This window comes from Pelmatolapia mariae, linkage group LG20 (assembly GCF_036321145.2).
Source record: "Pelmatolapia mariae isolate MD_Pm_ZW linkage group LG20, Pm_UMD_F_2, whole genome shotgun sequence".
NCBI classification, from domain to species: Eukaryota; Metazoa; Chordata; class Actinopteri; order Cichliformes; family Cichlidae; genus Pelmatolapia; species Pelmatolapia mariae.
This window is the reverse complement of record NC_086244.1, coordinates 24,790,772-24,809,500: the sequence shown is the minus strand read 5'-3', so window position 1 is coordinate 24,809,500 and position 18,729 is coordinate 24,790,772. Positions and strand designations below refer to the sequence as shown.

Below are 18,729 nucleotides of genomic sequence, written 5' to 3'. Positions count from 1 at the left end.
GGATAAGTGTAAGCAGCTAGGGAAAGCAATATGTCAATTAGATGTCCACACGAAGATATGAAAACACGACTGTGTGTGTGTCTGCTGAGCAAATAAAGAGGTTTCACCCCACAGTGAACATCCCAGTTTGGCTCCACACTCAGTAAGGGGCAGAAGGCGAGTGTGAGGATGTACACACTCTGCCGTCGATGTGCAGAATGTAAAGACGTCCTCACTTTTTATTACTCAGAGTTCATGTTTGACTTCAGACATAGATGCTGGCGGAGGTTTGCCAAACAAGGTTGCCTCCGACTGGAACTGTGTACCAACCGTCTCCTCTTGGACAAGGTCTACTATACTCATACTAACATTCTGATACCCTCCAGAAAAAGCACAAAAGTGACAGCGGTTTACAAAAATGCATTTGTCAAATCACAACAGAATGTACGACTAAAATCTATCACCAGTGTGCAAAACTTACTGTGCTCCAATATCATTCCCCCCCCACCTTCCTGTCAGTGTCTCTCCTCCAGGAGAGAAAAAAAAAGCTGTTCCACGTAATGTTCGCAGACAGTTATGAAAAGAAGTGGAGACAAGGAGGAGCAGGGTGTGTCTGTGTATTTCACGGTACAACAATCGAGGCTCTTTATTAACACTGAGAGAATTTATTTTTTTTACCTCTCCGCCTGCTAGATGTCCCTTCCCGCTTTCTCTCTCTTTCTTCATTTTAACATTTACTCTGAACAGTGAGCACGTGCAATATGTTTGACCACTGCTTCAAGGTGACTCAGAACAGAAGGGAAACCACAGCGTTTACTCTGCATTCATAACCCCAAGCTCTAGGGTTTTCTGAAGAACTGTCTGCTTGTCTTTAAGTAGACTTCTAACCATCTGCGCTTCCTGTTCTGATGCTTCTTCTTGGCTTCAGCTCTGAGGATTAGAAATTAAACCGTTTGGGCTTCTCTGCATTTGAAAAAAGCTTTATTTGAGTATAAATATACAGCAATGCAAATGCCATGGACGTGGATCGTGTTCATCTGTCTGAGTGGAATAGTTTCATCAGAACAAAACTTGGACTCTTGGCATGACGTGGATGCATTAATGGAAGTCTCCGCTGAGATATCCGAATTAGAAATAGCACCCGTTCCTTCGCCAAGGATCGACGCAGGGGCGACAGTGTCGGGTGCACACGCTGCTGGTAAGTTTTTAAAGTCTGCCCACTTTTGTCTGCACGCTCTTGGCTAATAAACACTTAATAACTGAGAATTTTAAACTATTTCATGTACAGAGGATTAAAAATCGAACAGTGTATTCCTTCATGACTGCATTTTTGGTTTTGATTTGTTTTCTGTTACCCTGGTGAAGAAGAGAGTGAGGATGAGCATCTCCAAGCAAATGCTGAGAAAGTGATCAAGCAGAAAAAAACTGGCTCCGGAAACCTGGAGGCTAGCAGAAGAAGGAGAAGTGCCTGGGGGAAGAGGAAACATGCAGCCACAGTGGAGTCCATCGCATATAGAATAGTATGACGAGACTGTGTATATACACACAATCATATTACACCATCTTTTAGGTCATGTCGCTGTCCTGTCTGGCAGCTTTTGCAATCAGATTTTATGATCTGAATTGTTGTGCCGAACACATTTTGCTTTTCCAAGATAAGTTCTAAAAATTCCCTAAAGGCTCCTCTTCTTCATGTGTTTTTTTTATCTGCCTATTTATTCATTTCTATTCGTGTTGTTTCAGTTATCAGAGTATATGTGTAGTACGACAATGTCTAAGCTGACAGGCAGGGGGGAAAAAAGGAAGGCAGGAGAAAATAGGAGTGAATATATAATAAAAGGATAGAGCACAAACAGAAAAGCACGGTGTACTGGCAACTGGTGCACCTGTCAGAAAAAACAAACAAAAAGAAGAAACATACAGCACCTGTAACACACAGTCCTTATTTGAGACTTGTCTCTGTTTCCAGTAATTAATTCCTGTAGTGGTCTCCTGCTACTTTCTGTAGGCAGGTTTGGGGCGACCCATTGGCGACTGGAGAAAGCGTGGAAAAGGAGGGGAGGACAGCAACGCTCTTATGGCTGCACTCAGGGAACTCCACGCTGAGAAGAAAAGGCTGATGGATCTCAGGAAAGCACGAGAGGAGGATGATGATGATGATGAGGAGGAGGAGGACGATGACGATGAGGACGATGACGATGAAGACGACGATGACGATGATGATGATGATGAAGAGGAGGAGGAAGAAGAAGAAGAGGTTATAGTTTGTAATATTAGTTATCTTTTTTAACTTGTCTTATTTACTTACTGATTTGTCCGGGTAATTAAATGTTGTTGTTCTTTTCTTCCAAGGAGGAAGAAGAAGAAGAGGAAGAGGAGGAGGAGGAAGAAGAAGAAGAAGAAGCAGAGGAAGAAACGACTGAGTCGCCCAGCAATCAAACAGAAACGGTTTCTAACTTTATAGAGTTGCCTGTTACATATTACATAATTTCCTTGGGCATTAATAAAGTTTTCTGATTCTGATTCTATTAAGTGTCAGAGCACTGAGAGAGAAATCAACTGCAGGGGCATTGGCATTACTCATCTGCCAAGCTTCCAAAACCTTGAAGCCACGGAGGTGGATTTAGCAGGTATGTGTATATCTACAGTTGTAGTCAAAGAATGCACCGAACAGAAATTTCACAGATTAAAAAAAGAAAAAAGAGTAAACACAAGAGCTCAGGAAGCAGTCATTATTAGTGAGCCATCGATGCCCATATTTTTGTAGATAGTGTTATCCTGGATTTACTACTGGAATACATTACGATGTGGATTATTATGCTGCCAGCTAGTGAATCATTAAATTGAAAATTGAAGTGTCATGTGACTGACTATATTCAGAGAACAACATCAGGATCATCACGGCACAAGCTTTCTCGGGCCTCCTGAACCTGGACATGCTGGACTTGAGTCAAAACATACTGGATGATGAATCGTTCAGCCAAAACCCACTTTCTGTGAGTAACACTGCTCTCTCTGCATCTTTTGAAATTACTCACAAGTGACATATTTTTATCCATTTATTTATCTATTTATATAAAAAGTGAAAAAGTAAAGTAAAACCAGTAACAGGCGGTGGTTACTTTGTGATACTGCGCATTACTCTGACTTAAATTTACTGCTCTTGTACTGAGGTTTGTGTCCCAGTGAGTAATATATAGCAATATGTGTATAATACCAGTGTGAAAATCCACCACAAACCAAGGCTATCCAATACCATTTGACTGCAGAGTTTCTCCTTTCCCACTTGTCTTAAAACTGCAGTTGGAGACTTGCACTTCCAGTTCAGCCTGTTCTGCCTGCACTCAATGAGTATTCTAACTATATATATTTTTTAACTGCACTTTATGTCTGTTGGGTGTTTTCTAGAAAATATTTACTGTCATGAAATATCAAGTATTATTTATCCAGACTGGGAATGGAAAAAACAAACAAACAAACAAACAAACAAGTGTTACTGACAGTGACTGAACTCTGTTAGAAAAGTCAGTGTTGCTTCTCTCATTGTCTGCTGGCAAAAGAAAGAAGTGATAAAATAATTTACAGTAGACAACAACAACAACATTTAATATACTGCTTGTCTTGCCAGACTGTAGTTTACCTTTGCAATGAGACAGAATGTTTGTATTCACTCTAAGTTCAAGGCACAAATAATATTCTGGGAAGAGCTATTTGTGTGCTTAAAAAGCACCAGCAGAGACAAACAACCAAACAACAACAAAAAAAAAGCCTTAAAAACTGAACCCTGTTTGACTTTCCTTTGACGTGGACGTGTTGAACTGGTCTGACATTATCCTTAGTAGCTCCCTCTTCACTCTTACAGAGAGTCCTCCGCCTCCTAAGTGTCAGTACTTTTCTGACTTACAAGCACATTTTATGGGTCACTTTGCATCTAATTAAAATAAAAAGCAGGCTATGTCCTGTATCATTATGGTAATAAAAGAGCACTGAAAATGCATTAACTAATCCGTCTAAGAATAACCTCTGGTTTAAACCAGAGGTTATTCTTAGACCACAGGCCACACTGAGGGAGCCTACCACACTCTGACCAATCATTACGCACTGCCACTGCTATACTGTCATGGTATTGGCTGAAAGAACCTGTTGGAAAAAAGCTGCAGCCAATGATGTGGGGAATATGAGGAAATTATTTTTAGAGGAATATTCTTCTTCAGTTTCTGCTCACATCCCTGTAATGACAGGGGATTGATGGACTGGCTGGAGGGATGCTGCGAAGATCCTGTCCACTGCTTTTATTCACTCATCAAAACCACAGCAGCTTTCACTGAAGAGCCACCCGAAGTGGCTTTGCTAAAAATATGAGACGATAGATCACATGAATGGAAGAGATGCACAAATGTGACATTCTTTCATTTGGTGTGTTTCTGTGAGCTCTGTGATTAAATCCCGATTGGCAAGCAGGGATGGGAAATTACGGACTTTGAGACAAGTATCTATTTAGTGTATTTTATCATCCTAGTTTTGCTCAACACCTATTTATTTGTGCTACATTTCATTTCATGCAGAACTTGACCTCTCTGAGGAAGCTGAATCTGGATGACAACCACATCACCGTGATCCCGACGCTGCCTTCATCTCTGGAGGAGCTGAAAATCAAAAACAATAAGCTGAGTGGACTCACACTGCACTGCTTCAAAGGTACACATCGTGTGTGTGTGTGTGTGTGTGTGTGTGTGTGTGTGTGTGTGTGTGAACTTAAAAGAGAACACAGTCATGTGTAAAAATTTTAATAGGTGTAACATCATAGGTATTATTCCCTAATAGGTTTGATGAATCTCCTGAAGCTAGAGCTGGGAGGAAATACTCTTCACAAAGCCAGTGTGTCCCCTCTAGCTTTTAGACCGCTACAGAGACTTCTTGACCTCCAGCTGAGTAACAATCACTTCCGGTCGCTACCACTGAACCTTCCTCCCTCTCTTCAGGTGCACATGTACCACATTTTCGGGTCATTTTTTCCTCTTTCTCTCACTGCTTGGAATTAGACACTCTCTGACACTGTTTGCATATTCACTGATTGTTTTCAGTTTAAACTGTGTCACATTTCTGACAGTCTCCTATATCACACCTCAGCATCTGTCTCTGTCTTCCTCATTCTGTAGACGCTGCAAATGAATGAAAATCTAATTGGGGAGCTGACAGAGGAAGCGCTGAGGGGCTGCATTCATTTGAGAGTGCTCGAACTCAGGCACAACCGTCTGCATGAGCAAGGCATCGCTACCCACGCATGGACGCGTCTTAAGTATGTCCATCCATCCATCCATCCATCCATCCATCCATCCATCCAACCCAATGTTATATAGTTCCTTCATCAGCCACCAGAGGGCAGCCTGGTGTTGCTTAGGAATCTGAAGACCGCAGCTGTCATTTGTTAAAGTTCAAAATACTTTTCACTTTATTCTTGTGGCCACTAAAAGATATGAAATAACAAATTTCCATTAAACGATGAGATTTTTTTTTAAACAGGCAATAATTTACTATTACAGTAAACTAAATCATTGATGTTTAAAGCTGATGCCTTGTTTCAAAAAATGACTGAAACAATCCAGATTAAAATGACAGCACATTTGGAGTTTTGGACATCAGTTTCAGTACGTGTTTTCTCAGCAGACATTTAGACTGATTTACACAAAGCCAGACAGATTTTTTTTCTCATTTCTTCTTCTGCTTCTCTCTCAGCCTTCCTCACACAGACAAACACATGTATGCTCACATATCACACACGTTTTGACAGCTGACCTTGTGTACTTGGATGAGCAGGCGTGTGAGCAAGGGCTTGAGGGCAACTGTGTGCAACTGTATGTGTGTATTTGTGTTTGTGTGTGTGCTGTTTAAATATAGTGAATTCCAGTGGGTTTTTCTTTTTTCTTTTTTGCTCCTTAGGATCCTTGCGAACCAAAGTGGGAGCCTCAGGGAAAACTGAGGAAATAGAGAATGCAAAAGAGAGTTGCAGGAAAGTGAAGCTGTGGAGATTTTGTATATAGGGGACAAAACAGAAGCATTAACTTAAGAAGATGCAGTCTGGGAAAACTTTAGGAAGTGATGAACTCTTGTAATCTTCTAGATGCAAAACAGACTCCAGGACAGGAACATGGAGTTCACTGGAGGAAATTCAAACAGACTGTACTGAGTCTTCATGAGACTTGTTTCTGATGCCTGACACTTTGACCTCATTAGTCGTGAGAGCATCAACTTCCCATCGAGTCTGCAGACTTAGTAGCTGGGCCTTCATTCTAAGGCTTCTGCAGGACTGCATAGACACCAGACAGTGAATAAACTCAGCTTGACCTAAACTCCGCTTATACAGCAGGAGACAATAAGTAAGGTCACTAACAAGACCAGAACCCTCCCTTCCAGTTGATTGTCTACAGACCTTTAATAGTATATCATCATGTGGTCCTACTGAGGCATGTTAAGAAACAGAAAGTGCCTGAAAAAGCTGAGAAAACAAAGATCAAAAGTGAATTGCTTAATGTGAAAAGAACTGCAGTTGGCTGGGTCTAGTTAGCAGAGTGCTTCTGTTTCGTGTCACAGTTTTGCCTTGCTTCTAGTTCGGTGATCGAGGTATGAGTGGGGAAAACTGGAGGTAACAGGGAGCTGGGATCTTTCTCAGGCAGACTGGGCTCACTTACCTCATTATGTATTTAAGTAATGTGTAATGAATACAGAAAATTTCCAGAGCCTGTGAAATGTCTCTGACTCATTTGGGATAAATAACCCCCCAAAAAACCCATATGCATTACTTTTCCCTCATCAGCCTACACAATAATAGCTACAGTTAATCTTATTTGAAAATAACTGAAATATCCAGTATACTAAAGTATTCAGACACTTTGTTCTGGGACTTGCAACTGAGCTCCGGGGCATCCTTCTTTTAATGATCCTTGGGATTCTACAAGTACAATCTTTCATTGCATATTGAATTCATTGGACTTAATCAAAAAGGTCTGACACTTGATGTTGTATGTAAGAGTAAAAACCAGTGTGAGATGTTGAGAAAATTGCCTGTTAAGGACAAAGATATGATTATGTCAATGCATAAGCTGAGGGAGAATACGAAAAACATATCTGTAGCAGTCTCGGTGTCCAGGAGCTCACCACCTTCATACTGGAAGTTTGCAGACACCAAGCCAAACTGAGTAAACAGGGATTACTCAGTTTGGGGAGATTTGTAAGATTTAGAGATGGGTCAAGTTTTTAGAAGGACAATCATTAATGTAGGTATCCACAAAAAGGCAAATGGCTGCACAGTTTGCCAAAAGGCACCTGAATGACTTGGATACCTGGTTTCCATTGATTCGTTATTGGGCTCAGTGCCTCTTTGGAGACAGTGCTGTAGTGCTTTTTGAGAACAAGCTTACATTTCAGCAGGTTTGAGATTTTTTTTCTTTTCTGTGGGAAAAAAAATGTGCTGGCTGCGTCAGCAGATCAGCTTTGAAGTTGCTGTGGTGGCCTCTCCTATACTGGTTTTGGCCCAGCAATTTTGTGATTCTGTTTCTCAGTCACTTTTTTCTATTTTCTCAATCAGTGTTTTTTTTTTCCTTTGGTGGGAATGCATGCTACCACGTCTGAATGGGTTCTGTCATTGCCACGGTGGAAAAGAGGTATTAGAGCATGACACGCAAAATCCTCTGGTGTGATGAAACAAAGATTCAGCCATTCATAATTCAGTTCATAATTCCCGGGGTCATGTGCATGATTGAAACCAGGCACTAAGAATCAGCGATTAACACCATCACTACAGTCCAACGCAGTGGTGGCACTATCCTGTTGTGGGATTTCCTAGTACATGGACTGGGACGCTAATGAGGATAGAAAGAAGGATGGATGCACAAAACCATTTTTAAAAGAGCTCAGGTTCTCAAACTGGGCTAAGGATTGCATTTCAATAAGTCAGATCTACTTTGTGTGTTTCAGGATGAAATTCAAATGAAGTTTTGCTCCAGTTAAAAAAACATGAATGCATTACTCGTTTTTCATTAGGTGATGTAGCTGTAGTTATGTAACCTTTAGCTAAGCGATGCATCAGAATACTTCTTCCAACTCCAACAACTGTGCCTTCCTTTGTTTATCCCTTTACATGTTTGTTATGTAACCGAAGCTGCGCTGGCATACAATTAATGCTGTTGCACAAGCAGTTAGAATTGACTCTTATCAGGCACAATGAGCAGCCTTCATGTTCAAAAACACAGCTGTACAACTAAAACAGACACATACATACACACACACCTGACACCTGCCTGTGTCAGTTCCTCCCTATCAGTGCCTGATCTCAAACTCTGGATGTTTACCCACCAAACCAGAGCATTTTTTGATTTGCAACACTACGCCCAAATGTCTGTAAATGATCATATTTCATTGATAATGTCTTTCCGGTTGCAGACTGTAGTTTATGCTGTCAAACATTTACGGGAAAATGATGGATTGTATAATAATGGATTTTTTTTATTGCGTGCTCTGCAGTTTGACTTAACACTCTTGTAAAAGGATCATCAACTTAAAAATACCCAGTAACAGCCACTCCAACTCCATTAGATAATAAGTGACAGAAGAGCAAAGTCTTTTTTTAATTTGGTTTGTGCTGAAACAGATGGCTGTTATGGCACATCGAATGTTATTTTTCTCCATTATTTTTTTATTATTTGTGTCATTTTGCACAGAGAAGCTCTCATGGGAGATCTTTGTATATTTATCATCGCTGCAGGCTTAGACCGATTGCATGGAGGTGCAGGTTCAGTGATCATCACACCAAAAATGTGTGTGTCGCATCGTGTTATGACGTGTCTCAGCCTGATACGACTTGCATCAGAAGCCCTTTTCCTATTTGGCCCGGCACAAATTGGTTTCGTAATGAGCTTATATAAACTGGGAAACAAGCACAAAAAGGCGCACACACTCTATACGTGCACACACCAGCTAAAATATGACACTAACATCAAGTGAAGACCACTGGGTTTAATTTAAGTGATCTTCAGTTCACATTTAAGGGTTTCCTGCGTGGTTGCAAACACGTAACATTTAGCAAGTGTAAAAACTCACTTTAGATTTATAGTACACAAAAAAGTACAGCTGCAGTTATTTGTTCGAGTAATACGGTAAATGATTTCAAATATGCTTCTGTCTGCTTTCAATGTCAGCTGGGAGAGGCTCCAGCCCCTCAGGACCCCAGTTGGACAAGCGATTAAAAAAAATGATTGGAGGGACTGTTTTCAACAGATGTGACAAATACTTCCAGATATCAGCCAGTGTTAATACATTCAGTGCGCACAAAAGTGCACACGCAGCTTTAATAAATCCAGAATCTGCCGTCATCCATCGATCAGTGCAGTTTCAAGTCCAGTTGCAGGCTTTCAAGTCTGCTTGGCATAATCACAGTGCCTGGCTTGAATACTTATCCAAAAGGCTTCAACTATTTTGTGTAATCCCGACACTGTGGTTTCATCGTAAATGGAGCTGTGTGTATCTGTAAGTGCAGTACCTGTTTTAAGCAGACCATCACCCTGAGTAACTGCATGACTGGACTATGCTTTGCACAAAACCGAGACAGACTTGGTTTTTTTAATGAAAAAAAAAAAGCAAAAACATTTGCTTTGGTGTGAATTGTGTGTGTGTGTTGCCTGGAGTAGCTTTTAAACTATGCAGAGGGCGTGCTTGTGCATGACTATTTGATCATAGTTTGTGCATCTTTTTCTTTTTTGGGTGGGGGGTGGGTGATTAGCAATTTCAAATCCATGCATTTGCATCCTCGCTGCACCTCCTTGATGCCCATCTGTATCTGCCAGCATATTTAGTTTTCTGTGGATGCGCATAGTTCATGTCATGTTGTGCGTATGAGAGTGTTGTTGTGTTTTTGTGTAGGTGCCAAGCCAACGGGTGGAGGTCTCTGAGAAGAGAGGACTGTGTGTCTCTCCACTCATTAATACCATGTGGTATTTAAACACTCTAAGCGGTGGTGGACTGCTGCTGAGCTTACTGGCAAAGTTTTTGAATACAAATCAGCTGCACACAACTGGTCTAAACTGGTACAGAGAAACAAGCATAGTGATGTGTTTTATGGTTTCAATTGGGAACAGAAATCGCTCTCTTTTTTATTTATTTCATTTAATAGAAATTCACAGAAAAATCTTGCATTTAGCGCGTGGTGGTTTCTTTGTATGTTCTATGCTGCTCTGCTTCCTCAAGTTTCTGAAAGTTGTTCTCATTAATGTGTGCTTTTGTTAATTTGCTATTTTATAATGCCTGTGTTGCGCAGAACAGAGAGGACAGAGGTAGAGGAAGTTCTAATGCAGATTAGATACATAGGCTGTATATAAAAGATTGATGTCACTCATTGGTTTCAAATTGCATTTTGAAGCCTCAACCCTACTGCTGGGCCAGCTGTGTCCCTAAAGTGTACTGGTGCACAGACTAGGTTTTTAATTCACCAAAACTGCTCCGACATCTCGGAGAGCCCGTGTCACACATCAGGCCTTATTGTTTGTCAGGTAATTTCATTAAGGATGCTCTGACAGGCAGCAGGAGATCAAAGACAACAGAGCTTCCTGTGTTGGCACAAGTGTCAATCAAAGAGACCAGTAACGAGTAATGTGTTATATAGTACTGATGAGGTCTGATTCACTTTTGGAGCCAGCCTTAAGTGGTCAGGACAGGAACTGCAGGTTTTGGCACTTCCACATCCATTTTCCATCCATCTCCACAGATTGCTACTTTTCCCGTTTTTTTCTTTCAGTTGTACCACTGTAGTGTGACCCAGTAATACTTCTGGACAAATATAAACTATGCTCCTTTTAAAAAAAAAATACAGCTTTTTGTGTTGCAAACTAATGATGTGAAAAGGGATTGGATATATACCATAAAAAGTTTTTATTGCCAGTGAATAAAAGTAACTCTTGGAAAAGACAAACTAAAAAATAATGATTAAATTTACTTTCACTTTATTGGTACCCTTCAAGTACCCTTACATGTGCTAATGCAGTATTTCATCACATAAAATACTGAAAGACCTTATTTTGGTTCTTCTGTGCTGTTACTGAATATTTACAGTCGCACCTTAATAGCCGAGCCTGTTAGTGGGTCATAGTGTTTATTGTGTAAATTTTATTCTAGAGCATTTCACATTACACACAAAATGTGAATATTTTGCACAGCCCGGACAAATCTATAGGAAACATGTATTGGTAGTAATCTTGAATTCTGTGCAAAGTATTAAGCAAACGCTGTTTTTTTTATATTTAATAGGAAAAGAGGAAATATGTGCTGTGATTTATTGAAACAGGTAATTTGGGAGGTGTAATGTTCAAAAGAAGGACAGTTGTTTTTTATTGGAAACTGTAAGCTTTCTATTGTAAGCTACTAGTAACAGAAACTGTGAAGCAGACAGCATCAGTCAGACATATGTTGGCCCAAATGTGTTCAGCATCCACAAACCTTCACTTATTGGGCCCCATTTCCCATTAATCTGTAGTCATTAACAGGCCACCTGAATGTTTTCTGAGCCCATTCTTTTGTTCAGTGATGTCAGTGAATGGAGGAAGAACCGAAAATGAGGTTTTGTCTCCTGCTGTGAGCTGTGCTGTAAACTCAAAACAGCTGTGTAAGACCTTCTAATAAACACTGAATCACAGTGCTGCAGTGCACCCCGAAGACTGCTTTGATAAGTCAAAATTATTATTATTATTATTGTCTTTGTCTCAGACCTCAGAAATCTGGTCCCAGCTCTGTGGCTATTCTTTAGGTTTCCCATAAGCCAAACATTTTCGTAAGCTCTATCAGCAATTCTGCCTCAAATTCTCCCCCAATCAGCCATTGTACCCCTCAGGCCCCACTGTTTTATTGGCTGGTGCACCCTGCTATTCCACCACACAGGCTCGCCTCCCATGCCCCCCAACAGCGCGATGCAGGAGGCCAGAAATGATAAAACATGAGATGAAAGCTGCAGCGAAAAGTTTATGAGTCAGTATGGATGTGGTCATCTATTGACATGCTTAATCAGGAAACCTGCAAAAACTAAGACACTTATATCATCAGATGCTTCTGCTGAGTAGCTAACCTCAGCATTATCACTAGTAGAAAGGTTGGGAGATCACTGAGATCTTCAGCATGATGTGATGTGATATCACTGGAAATATGGATCTACAGGTTGTCTCTGAGCAATTTCATCAGACTGATTGGACGTTTTTTTTTTTGCAAATATGACTGAGATTATTCTATGCACTATATTTCTTCAGGTCCTTGGAAGCCTTGGATCTATCTCACAACCTGTTCACTTCTGTTCCTCTAAATCTGCCGCGCCCTCTTCGTAATCTGACCCTCCAGCACAACAACATCAGTCACATCCCAGCCTTCACGTTCCGTCACCTGCGGCCTGGCCTGCGGTCCCTGTGTCTGTCTCACAATGACCTGAGCAACGACGGTATAGAACAGTTTTCTTTTGTTGGATCTTACCGCTCGCTGAGTGAGCTCCTACTGGACAACAATCGCCTTGAAGAGGTTCCTCGCTGCATCAGACAGTTTAAAAACCTGCAGGTGCTGAGACTGAGCAACAATCAGATCAGGTAGAATTGGATTTTCCATGAAGTCAAATGTGATTTCTATAATGCTGGGATGAGCTTACTGCTTGCTTGTTACCCAATCCTGTCTTAACACCATTAGCTCTGCTGGTGTAGCTTCCTTTGAAATTATTCTAAGAAGCTTAACAAAGAACACATTCAATTTCTTATGTAAATGTGTTTCTTATCTTTACATTATATATGGCTTTAAGACTTTAATTTTAAAATAATAAACATTTGAATGTTTGGTTTCTGCGTTATTTCATAGTGAAAATTGTCTGCCTAAATTTCAGTGTGCATATGTTTCAATTTTAGGTTGGTGAGGCAGTGGGGCGTGTGCCACCCTCGCAATTCGGGCTCCTTGGCTTCAGTCCACCTCGAAAATAATCTGCTGGAAGTCGAGAAGATTCCCCCAAATGCTTTCTCCTGTCTCACTGACCCTCAGGGACTTGTTCTATATCCACAGCAGTGGTCTGACTGATAGGACAGACAGTGGGACAGACATACGGGAACACATTTTTTCTCTCACTTTTGCATCACCCTATAATGATACAGTGTTTGCAGAAAAAATGTTTCACCATGTATTTTGCTTAGTAACCTGCAGCTTTCATTATATCATCTCTAAAGCCATTTTCCTTTCACATCTTTGATCATTTCAGTATGTAATAAAGCAAATATGTTCTTGACATTGTGCTTAAAATAACTAATGTTGTAAAAATCGCTTTTTATATTGTAAAAGTTGCATTACATTGCAATCAGGATGCGCATACAAACACAAGTTTTGTCTTTTCATTAAGGGATGGGATACTTTGGGAAACTAAAGCAAAGAAAAGGATTAACCTGTGTCTCTAGCCTGAGGTACTTGCAGTAGTTTGAGCACAACTATTTAATTAGTGGAAGAGGAACTAAAGCAGGATGTTTGGAAGGGCAGAGATGGCATTTGACCGCTTCATGATCAAACTTTAGCAATCCCTGAAAGAAAGTGAGATCTCTGGCAACACAGTGTGAACCTAAGGGGACCATTAAGAAGAAAAATATAAACATCACACTAGTTTCCTACAACTAGAAACCCTCCAAACTAAACATCCACTAGCCACTCTAAAAATACTCAGGGTCACTCGGACTGTGAAAGCGGGGCCTCGTTTGGGGTCTCCAAACATGTAGATGATGACGTCAGTCACGGTGTTTCAATAATTGGAGTGTGTCTGTGAAGGTTCTCAGTCATCCAGGTCATCGTAGTCTAAGGAGCTTGGAAAGAAAAGCGTCTGGACTTCTTAAAGTTGCTTGAAGACGTTGAAGACGAATAATTGGAGTGCAAACATGTATGTGTGTGCGTGAGAAGAATGAGGCAGCTCATTATTATTTCAGCTAGCAGCAGGAGATGAGGAAAAGTTGAGGAACATGTTAAAGCTGAGTGGAGCTTGGGTATAAACAACAGGCTGACTTTTAAGATACAATACATCCATTGTACTTAGGAAGCCTCTAAGGTGATCGGTGAAACATGAGAATATTCATGGCAGTTGAGTTCAATAAGACTTGGCTACAACGGAGAGAAGAAAGGAGGTTTACAACACGGGGAGAAGATGAAGAAAAGAAGCCGGGGATTCAGATCATGTTCAGAGTGCTTTTCTCATCTGGGACTGGAGCTCTGTTGCCCTGCTAAGTTTACTGGCAAACTCTGTGTTTCTGTCCCACTCTTAACATCACTTGCTCGTGCCACCTTTTGCGCAGAATAATCCAATCCTGTAAGCGTGACATGCAAAAGCAGTCCTAAAGAGAACAAAGCAGAGGAAGAGCAGCCACTCTGATAAAAACTCTTTTTATGGGAGTGTTTTCATTCATCTAATCCCACATTAATATCTCCATCTTCAAAGCGTAACGTGACATTTCACTTGGAAGCAGGGCATTTTAAGCGAACGCATGCAAGTGCAAGCAATCAAATGCTGCAGCAGTCTCTTTAATTAGTTAATCCACTCATACTCAGACAAAACACATTTCACAGTATATCACTTAGAGTAATGTGTATAATTAAAACGATAAAACATTGAGTTGTGTTTAGCGCATGAAGTCGTAATTTACGGAGAGCGCGCTTGCTGTGTTGACAAGCTGGCTTAAGGTATAAGGTTTCAACAGAGTGCGGTCTTTCTGCAGCTCTAAATGAAGAACAGAAGGCCCCCCGCAGCCGCTAGAGTTACAAACACACTAGAGGGAGGGAGGCAGGGAGAGGCGGAGGCAGGGAGCGATCGACGCTTAACAACAGAGCGAGTGTGGTTGTGTTATTAACGATGAAGCTGATGACAAAGTGAAGCAGGTTATAAAATCCCGGTAGAAGTACCCTCTGAATATGCTATATGAGACAGACCCATATATCCCTTTCTATCCTTTCTCCCTGGGCGTGTGAGCACATGCTGGATTTGTGCTCTCAGCCCTGTGCATGTGGTGCAGCCTCCAACCTCCATAATTGTACAGTCATTTTGTAAACAGCATATTACTGTCTAAGAAACTACACATTCACATTTATAGTGCAATTCCTGTACTTACAGGCTAAGCCGAAGCTTTGCACAAAAATGACCGAGCTGTGTCTCTTCCTTTTTTTTAACCTTTCCATCTTTGCACAGATGGATACATCAGTTTTGAATTTAAATCCTTAAACATGCCTCCACAGCCTGTCAGATGGAGTTTTTTGCAAATGTCACGGGCTCACCACTTCATTTCCATCCATGACACCGCATGTGACATGACTAAACTGTTAAATCAACGCACTGTCATAGCCAACAGATGTCTGCATCCCGTCGAGCTCGGGCCAGAGCCTGTCTGACTGGCCCTAGAGGGGGGTCGAGCTTTTTGTCTCCCATGTAGCTCTCCATCCTACCCTGAGAGGACAGCTTCCTGTGTTTGTTTTTTGATTGGGCGTTGGCGGATGAAGTGCTGGTTGATAAAATAAAAAGCCCCAACACTTACAAAGAAAAGCTGCTAAAAAATTCTCTTCCTGTCTCGGACTGTGACAACAGAGAAACAGATAACGCGAGGCAAGAAGAAAGAGTATGGATGCAGGGTCTAAAAGTGAGGACACTGTTTTTGCTAGAACTTGAAACTGGATTTCAATGTTGTGAGTTCACTTCTTAAAAGAATTTGGTCACCTCAGTGTGTAGAAACTCAGTCATCAACCCCCATTCTTTGCAAGTATAAGCATTACTGAGTAGGAAATTGTTTTTCATTTATATAAATCACAGTGTAAAAGAACTAAACAACATATGAGTAAATATTATCATTTTTCTCTCCTGCATCCAATGGTGCATAGCCTCGATCATGGCAGTAGCTATCTAAGAGCTAGTGGGTGTGTTAATCTCTGGAGACACGTTAGATGAACACTTGTATAGAGCAGAAAGAGTTTAATTTAGATGCCAAGCCCTGTAGCTACAGCCCAACACCATAATCAACCGAACCACAGCGAGAGAGACACACAGGCACACAGAAAATTAAAATGCGTGAAGCAGAGGGAAACGGCAAATTTGCAAACGGGAGAAAGAGAGGAAGCAGGGAAAGAAGGAATGTCATCTGCAAAGTCCTTTATCAAAACACTGTCCCCTGCCAAAAGCCCCTGCAGGGCATTGATCCGGCCCGCATGCCTTTCCACCACTGTGGATACGGCACTGTTAGTGACAAGAGTAGATAACTAAACATCAGTACAGGCAGTGTCAGTTTCTTCTTGAGTTTATATGATGGCAAAAGTGGGTGTGATTTTGTGCTGACAGGCCTGGAGCAGCAGAGCTCATGGATTAATGTCTGTGTGGCAGTCCTTGTGTAAGGTCATAAGAGTTCCAAGATCGTGTGGCTCGCCAAACTCACTGCCTCCCTCGGTCTGGGTGCTGGCAAATACTTAGAGGAAATCGGTTAGAAACAACACTTCATCCTGCCAAAATGAAATTTAATAGAAAACTGTGAAAAAGGCCCAAAATCATATGTTTTATAATCCCAAAACTAAAATATAAACTTTGTCCACTATTGTGGTGCGACTAGCTGGTATCACTAGTACTAATCAGACGGAAATGGGCCACTGGATGTTTCACAGTAAAAGACGGGTTTATTTCACCAGCTGCTAACTGCCAGTGCTTAAAAAATTACATGGAAAGCATCTGCAAGCATAAAACACAGCTGTAGCTGCTATACTTCCAGAAAAGGATTAAATGTCCTGGGAGTTTTTCCCCCCTTCTTTAGCAGATATTTATGTAATCTATAAACGCATAGGATATACAGTACACAATTAAAAGCTTCTATTGTCAGTAAATAAGTATTGTCTTAAAAATCAACAATGATTTATCTTATTTTTACCTTCCAGTGTCCCTTAAAAATGGTACTATCTCACTGTATGGGCCACTCAGAGGGCTGGCTTCTTCTCCTGTGGTGCTACTGTATATTTACAGTCGCACTATAATGAAAATGTATGAGTCTGTGTGTGAGTCTGTTAGAGAGCGACGTGCAAATTTTCTTCTACAGCAATTCAAAAATGGAATTTCCTGACCTTAGACACAAAATTTAAACATTGTGTTTTGTCACGACATACCTCTAGAATAATATCATTGGTACTATCCATCCATTCATTTTATTCTTATCCAATTCAGGGCTGCAGGAGCGCTGGAGCCTATCACAGCTACCATAGGGTGAGAGTCGGGGATCACTCCGGACAGGTCGCCAGTCTGTGGGCTAACACAGAGAAGCACATAAACACTTACACTCACACCTACAGCCTATTTAGAATCACAGTTTTAGCCTAACCCCACTAACTGCATGTTTTTGGGGTGTGGGAGGAACCAGAGTACCTGAACAGGACATGAAATCTCCACACAGAAAGTCCCAGCCACATGATGGATTTGAACTCTGGACCTTCTTGCTGTGAGGCAACACTGTTCCACCATCCTGCCCTAATAGTCATCTTGAAAACTGTATATATATAATACTGTGCAAAGCCTTGAGCAGCCAGCCATTTCTTTATATCGTACTAGGTAAATGTGGAGATAGATGCACAGACATCTTGAAACAGGTGGAAATGTGAATGGACAAAACAGCATATAAGGCAAAAGCAGAGTTTGTACAGTTCTAACAAGATTGTATTTGGCATGACCACCTTTATTCTTGACATAACCCTTGTTGTGATTTGGTGCTCTTCTTTGGATGTTTGCTCCGTTTTGCTTGGTTGTATGCCTAGATGACTCCACACTGCTTCAGTAAGGTGCGGGCTCTGGGGATGCCAGTCCATGGCTGATAGTGTTCCTGTGTGAGTTTTTCTGTCCAGGTATGGTTTTACTGTACTGGCAAAGTGTAAGGATCACTATCATGCTGAACAAGGAAGCTGTTGCCAATCAGAGAAAGCTCTTCCATTTTGGATCTAATTTGGCTGTACTTTTCTGTTTTCATAATTTCCTCAATTTTAACAAGATCCAAAACACATTGCTGGCTAAAATACAGCCTATGACATACTATGTTTTACAGGCTGTAGACATTCACTTTTGTATCTCTTTCCTCCCCTATAATTAGATTTGAAGCAAAAAAAAAAAAAAATCATCAGTCTTATCTTTGGAAATTGACATAGATTCAACAAAAGAAATGGAAAGAGATGAAACAAATGTGTTCTGCAGCAGGCTGCTAATAACAAAATGTCAGAAGATAAAGGATACAGTTAGCTCTTTGCTTTGCTTGTGTAGGCACAGAACTGGTTCATCCTTTAAGTTAGGTGCATTTATATGCTTAAATAATTTATAGGTCGGTGTTAAGTGGCTTAACAGACAAAATAATATTCCTCTGATAATGGTCAGTTTCAAGGACTTAACTAAAAATTTGTGAAAAATCCGCCAATTAACTTAAATACACTTAGGACGCCTTGTAAAGAAACTGCAGAAATATTACTCAAAGCCACTTGAAAGAAATACAAGAAACTCTGCCTCCTTGGATGCAAAATATAAAGAAATAAGGGGTGGCTCAAGACCTTTCCACAGTACCGGTACTGTCCGTAAATAAAAAGACCATCTAATTGTAAAATCAAATCAATCAAACCCATCAAAATTCACTAAAACGTTAGGCTTTTGCATCACTGCCCCCTAATTATTCAAAGTTGTGGATGCTATCTGCTGTGGTTTCACTGCAGAAA

General features: G+C 40.9%; 1 protein-coding gene across 1 annotated transcript; it reads left to right on the top strand.

The window, feature by feature from the left end:
• Positions 1 to 1,080: 1,080 nt before the first annotated feature.
• si:dkey-32e6.6 (extracellular matrix protein 2) lies at positions 1,081 to 13,210 on the top strand. Its single transcript, XM_063465022.1, has 11 exons — positions 1,081 to 1,177; positions 1,345 to 1,499; positions 1,988 to 2,236; positions 2,332 to 2,451; positions 2,489 to 2,609; positions 2,860 to 2,975; positions 4,545 to 4,677; positions 4,804 to 4,961; positions 5,139 to 5,278; positions 12,264 to 12,590; positions 12,900 to 13,210. The coding sequence occupies exons 1-11, from the start codon at positions 1,081 to 1,083 to the stop codon at positions 13,063 to 13,065; spliced, it is 1,782 nt and encodes a 593-aa protein (XP_063321092.1). The 3' UTR covers positions 13,066 to 13,210.
• The last annotated feature ends 5,519 nt before the right edge of the window (positions 13,211 to 18,729 follow it).

What these genes read in the sequence shown, in the direction of transcription:
- si:dkey-32e6.6 (XM_063465022.1), top strand. Translation starts at nt 1,081, where the DNA reads ATGGAAGTCTCCGCTGAGATATCCGAATTAGAAATAGCACCCGTTCCT. An exon ending in TCAGCCAAAACCCACTTTCT is followed by an intron (nt 2,976 to 4,544) that starts GTGAGTAACACT and finishes CATTTCATGCAG; the next exon opens with AACTTGACCTCTCTGAGGAA. An exon ending in CACGCATGGACGCGTCTTAA is followed by an intron (nt 5,279 to 12,263) that starts GTATGTCCATCC and finishes ATATTTCTTCAG; the next exon opens with GTCCTTGGAAGCCTTGGATC.